At 43.6% G+C, this 5,460-nt stretch overlaps 2 protein-coding genes across 2 annotated transcripts in view; one reads left to right on the top strand and one right to left on the bottom strand.

Moving 5' to 3' along the window:
- The window catches only part of hpse (heparanase), a 16,503-nt gene extending 15,462 nt beyond the window's left edge, over positions 1-1,041 (bottom strand). Inside the window, exon 1 of the mRNA XM_015031815.1 lies at positions 708-1,041. Within this exon, the coding sequence (XP_014887301.1) occupies positions 708-916 (209 nt within the window). The 5' untranslated portion in view covers positions 917-1,041. The remainder of the gene's footprint in view (positions 1-707) is intronic.
- A 2,605-nt stretch (positions 1,042-3,646) lies between these two features.
- The window catches only part of LOC106947038 (drebrin-like protein A), a 17,068-nt gene continuing 15,254 nt past the window's right edge, over positions 3,647-5,460 (top strand). The window contains exons 1-4 of the mRNA XM_015031814.1: positions 3,647-3,772; positions 3,923-4,053; positions 4,135-4,190; positions 5,295-5,407. Coding sequence (XP_014887300.1) covers positions 3,704-3,772; positions 3,923-4,053; positions 4,135-4,190; positions 5,295-5,407 — 369 coding nt within the window. The 5' untranslated portion in view covers positions 3,647-3,703. The remainder of the gene's footprint in view (positions 3,773-3,922; positions 4,054-4,134; positions 4,191-5,294; positions 5,408-5,460) is intronic.

Here is a 5,460-nt window from a genome sequence, read left to right as displayed (position 1 = left end):
TAGAAAAAAAGAGGAAAAAAAAATAAATGAAGGAGAAGGGGGGGGGGGGGGGGGGGGGGGGGGGGGGGGAAGGAAAATGATCTGTATAACAGCTGCCGGAGTGAGTGAGGGTGGGCTTTCAGTTCAAAGGTGAAATGAAAGCGGTCAGTTCAGAGCGTCATTTTGAGTCAGAATCAGAACCTCACAGAACAATCAGAACCTCACAGAACAAACAGAACCTCACAGAACAATCAGAACCTCACAGAACAAAGAACCTCACAGAACAAACAGAACCTCACAGAACAATAAGAACCTCACAGAACAATCAGAACCTCACAGAACAAACAGAACCTCACAGAACAAACAGAACCTCACAGAACAATCAGAACCTCACAGAACAATCAGAACCTCACAGAACAATCAGAACCATTCTTATTCTGGCTTTAACTTGAACTTCGGAGTCAGAATCTGGAGCAGCTTCCTTTTCAGCTCACATGGACGTAATGATTTGCAGAGTCTGTCTCTAACATCAGGAACTTTAACCGGATAAGAGGCGGTGTGTCTCTGCTGCTGCTGCGCTCATCGTCCTCTTTTAAACCAGACTGCGCGCAGCGGCGAAGATTAGCGAACAATCCTTGACTTTAGCAGCTTTCAGGTGAATCTGACGCAGAGTTGTGCGGGCTGAAAGTGTGAGCGGCTGCCCGCCTGTTTGGAGCCCTAACCCTCACCTCAACAGCAGCATGAACCTCTCCTCTGATGCCAGACTGGCGTCGATAGTGACGGACAAAAAGCGGGGGTCCACCCGGCGAAGCACCGCCAACAGGTCCATGTCCAGGTCCAGGACCAGGTCCTGGTCCAGCAGGCTTCCATGGAAGAGCCGGTCCCCTCCGCTCCGATAGGAGAAGAAAGTTAGAAGGAGCAACAGAGCGGAGTGCATGTCTCCAGCTGAGAGACACTTCCTGCTGTTCAGGTCGGAGACCCGACTCTGCTGGCACCACCCAGCGGGGAGTCAGCCGTCTGCCCCAGGCAAGAACAGGAGATGAGGGACAGACTCCTCTACGGAGGGACGGAGGGACAGACTCCTCTACGGAGGGACAGACTCCTCTACGGAGGGACAGACTCCTCTACGGAGGGACGGAGGGACAGACTCCTCTACGGAGGGACAGACTCCTCTACGGAGGGACACTCACCTCCGGGTGTCTGTATGGGACATTAAAATGAACTGAAGCTTTTGCTTCTCTGCCCTGACAAGATCCACAGGTTCAAGGCTGGCTGCCTCACAACTCCTACAGACTCTCGACCTGTTTTAGGTCTGGACTTTAACTAATCCAGTTGTAACAACAGCAGATGTAATCCATTTTATTGTAACTCTGGCTGTTTGTTTTTGGGGTTGCTGTCTTGCTGAAAAATGAAGAGTTTTCCAGCCTCCAACAGGGTTTATGTATGACATGTCTAGATAGACAAACAGATGAATAATAACAAAGATCAAAATAGTCAAAGTGCACTCCCCCCCTCCCCCCCAAAAAAAGAAATAACTTTTTGTGTAAAAAAGGCCATTATTTTAGGAAGGTGATCATACTGCACAATGCCAGTACAGTGGTAATTGCATACGTGAGAGATAACAGAAGTAATAAGTGTTTCAAATATTTCAACAGTGTATTGATGACTCATTAACAGGTGGGCATTCCCTCATAGCCTGCACACCTTCAGTAAAATGTAGTTAATAAACAGCTGCATGATTTTAATGAAGAATCAGTTTTACTACAGCCTCAGGTACAGCTACACCCGTCTGTATTGTCACCTGACTTTGAGTCAAAGATCAGCAGAGCAGGAGCAGCAACATTCAGCAGCCATGCATGTCACCTGACCCACTGAACCGGAAGCATCCTGAGGGAAAGCAGACATTCTGGAAATGATACAGAGATAGTAGAAAACCTGGACTGAAGCTCGATGGCTGCTTCGCTTGAGTCTCAAGTCAGGTGAAGTTTATTTTTACAACAGCAACAAGGCAGTTCAAAATGCTTTAAACCATAAAAACATCAGACACCTCCTCTTTCTCAGAAGTTATTCTGAAAAACTGGAATAACTTCCAAAATGATCAACCCTCTGATCAACAGAGCATATTCATTTTATCACTTTGTCCTTTTAACAATTTGGATGGAGAAACTTGTCAATAAATAATCAATTCCAAAGTATATTACAATTTGTTCTAGTCTATAATGTCCTACTGTCCCAAGCCGTGAGAAGGAAATAATGTCAGAAATTGGAAATGTGGAAACGGAGGAAAGTTGCTTCAGCCGCTGTTGGAGCTTCCATCTGCGCTGCAGCTCCCCCTGCTGGGCGGACAAAGGAAGCTTCTGTGTTTTTCCACTGATTTGATAAATAAACACACCAGGAAGTGAAAAGAAAACGAGTGAAAAGAATGCAGTGTTACTGGTACCGATCTGTCAGATGCGGAAACCTCTTCCATACGTCTTAAGACTTGTATCCAGTCTTGCTAATTGAGCTTAACCTTTAAATTGTGTACTTGTGAACAACCCATTTTGTACATATGTACTTATTTTATTTATTTTTTTTACAAACTGTCAAAGGTACTGGTTCATTCATTGAATTCAGGTGTTCTGGTCCCTTCCATGGCCAGAGGTGTAAACTCCATCAGACTGCCTCTACATGTACTGAGTCACTTTCAGGATCTCTGTGCCTTCCAGTGTGGTACCATGACAGAGTGCTATCTGTGCAATAAATCCAGTCATGGAATTTTTTCACTGCTAAATATTTTGTATTGAACTGATCAATATCATAATGAAGCGGATGTGATTGAGAATGGCATCTACACACCAATGAAGTGGTGGGTAAGAGTCAATGGATGCTGAGACTCAGCTTCTGATTAGCTAAAGAACGGCAAACAGAGAACTTCTTGGAATGGATTACTATATCCTAGCAACTGAATTCAAGTCTTATCTTCAACAAATGCAATTCAGCGCTAAAAACATTTGGCACTACAAGACTCAGAGTAGTAGAGAACACATCTCTACCGCTCTACAGAACAGTGGAGTGATAAATCAGGGTTCTCTGTCCAAGAATCTCTTGAATGAATCTGGATTTGGAATTTCCCAGGAGAATTTGAATGAGTGTTTTGTTCAAAGTGTAAAGTTTGGAGCAGAGGTGGTGTACAATCGTCTTTTGGATTTGGTCCTTTACTTCCAGTCAAGAAAGGGCCAAACCCAGTACAGCATCCCAGTACATTTTGAACAACTACCAGCTCGTGATTTTGTGGGAACAGTTCACACATTGCTAAATGATCCAGTCTGGATGTTTGTGTATGGAATGTAGGAACATTTGAAAGTCAGCACATCAGCAAACTGACTGTGATGAAATTATGTTACTTAATAAAGTTTTTTTTCTTAAATCATAACAATGAGTCGGGTGTTCTTGTATTTTTATAATCTACTTGATTTTCAGCCCAGGTTAAGACCATCCATCCACAGTATCATTTATTCTCACTCCTTGTTGTGTCACTCTTATGCCAGCTCTGTCCAAACTTGTTTTTGGGACTTGTGTTCCTTGTAGAATGGCACACAATAGAAATCAGTCACACCCTTTTTGCTTTCCCTCAAATCACATGATGACACTTCCACCGAGGCTGCCAGGCCAACTCTGTTTTCAAGATACATTATATCTGCAGTGTAACAAAGCTGACTCAGTGTAAGCAAAATATGTTCTAATGGTCAGAGTAAATGAGCTGTGTTTCTCTGATGAGAGGAGGTGTGGAAGTCAGAGGGGAGGAACTTGTGTAAGAATGCAACTCTTCAGGTTTAAATCCACCAACCTGACTGGTCGGACACATCACCGTGGATGAGAATCTTTCTGAAGGATCACAAAAGTCAGTTTCTTTCCTCAAAGTGTGGAGGTTTTCATTCTGCTTTGCTCTGTCTTCTGACAGCATCAGATTCCCTGGCAACCTGTGTGGACTCTGGAAACCTGGACTACAATGGCAGTCAACCTGAGCAAGAACGGTTCAGCTCTGATGGCCGCCTATAAGAAGGTGGTGGATGCCAAATCAGACACGGACTGGTAAGCTGGTTCTGTCGAAAGCGAAAGCAACAAGACCTTCTTGTTTTCTGCAGTTCTTATCTGTTAATGTTGTGCTTTCAGGGCTCTGTTTACCTATGAAGGCAACAGTAACGACCTTCGACTGGCAGAGACAGGAGGTGAGAGCTCATGATGATCTATGGATCTACATCACTGTGATGTACAATAGGATAAACAAGTATTTGATTCTGCTGGACCAATGAGCTTTCAGAGACTGGATAGATCTGTAAACTATTGTTGCTGCGCCTCAACTGTGAGGGACAGAATCCAGAAATAATCCAAAAAAAATCACATTGGATGAGTTTTTATTTTTCTTCTAACTGGAATGTTAGAATTTTACAATCGATTTATTTATATATCAGTCTTTAGTTTCCTTCTGCTTCACTCACCAGCATTTTTTTAAATTTCTGTCTTCAGCACATTGCCACTTCTCATAAACCTGCCTGTTTAGATTGCTGAGGTCCAACAAGGGAACCCAGACAACACAATCCCACTGAGCACACTTCAGCCTCACTTTTTGGTTGAGCTCTTTCTTTACAAAAAGAGATCAGAGCAGTGTCCACATTGCTACAGACAAAACCCAAGTTCTTTTATCCATTGTCCTCTGCAGGCTCCCATCACTCCTGAACAAAACACCAAGATACTCAAGTTGGGTTTATAGTAAATAGAATGGAGCATTCCTCTTAATCTGGTTGGGATCCATGGTCTCAGACTGAAATGAGTCATTCTTATCCAAGTCTTTTTTAACTACATCTATTGATGTTTGATTATTTGTTTGGACTGATCTTACATTTGAAAGAGCCTGTCTATTGCTTTCCTGAGCAATTCCACTCAAAAAGTTCTCCCTTCTAGTGGAGTCTGGATTTTCTCCCCATTACTCGGATTGTCTCCGGTTGATTTATGACTGAGCCAATCAGCAAATAGAAGGATAAGTTGTGAACGATGACGTCCAAAAGGCTATCTTATAAATGCATCAGAAATCTAATGTTGCATTAGAGCGGTGGTTCTCAGCCCTGGTGCTCAGGGACTTTGGTGTTTGATTACTGACGTACACCTTACATCTGTAATTTAAATGTCTTATGCTTTATATCAGGTCTGCTGGAGCAGGAAAGCATCTAAACCGTCGGGATAGTAGTCCTGCTTGGTCCAGTGTTGGGACCCACCATATTAGAGAAACATAAGGTCATGTTAAATAACAGACTCCTGTTCTGGTGTGTGTTCAGGTGGAGGGTTGGAGTTGTTGGTGGAGGAGCTGAACAGTGGGAAGGTCATGTATGCCTTCTGTCGAGTCCCAGATCCTAACTCTGGCCTGCCTAAATATGTCCTTATAAACTGGGTGAGTCACACACACACACACACACACACACACACACACACACACACACACAC

This window comes from Poecilia latipinna, unplaced genomic scaffold (assembly GCF_001443285.1).
Source record: "Poecilia latipinna isolate Pla-1442-1.1 unplaced genomic scaffold, P_latipinna-1.0 Scaffold218, whole genome shotgun sequence".
Lineage (NCBI taxonomy): Eukaryota > Metazoa > Chordata > Actinopteri > Cyprinodontiformes > Poeciliidae > Poecilia > Poecilia latipinna.
Note: the sequence above shows the minus strand (reverse complement) of the source record. Positions and strands in the feature narration are given on the sequence as shown.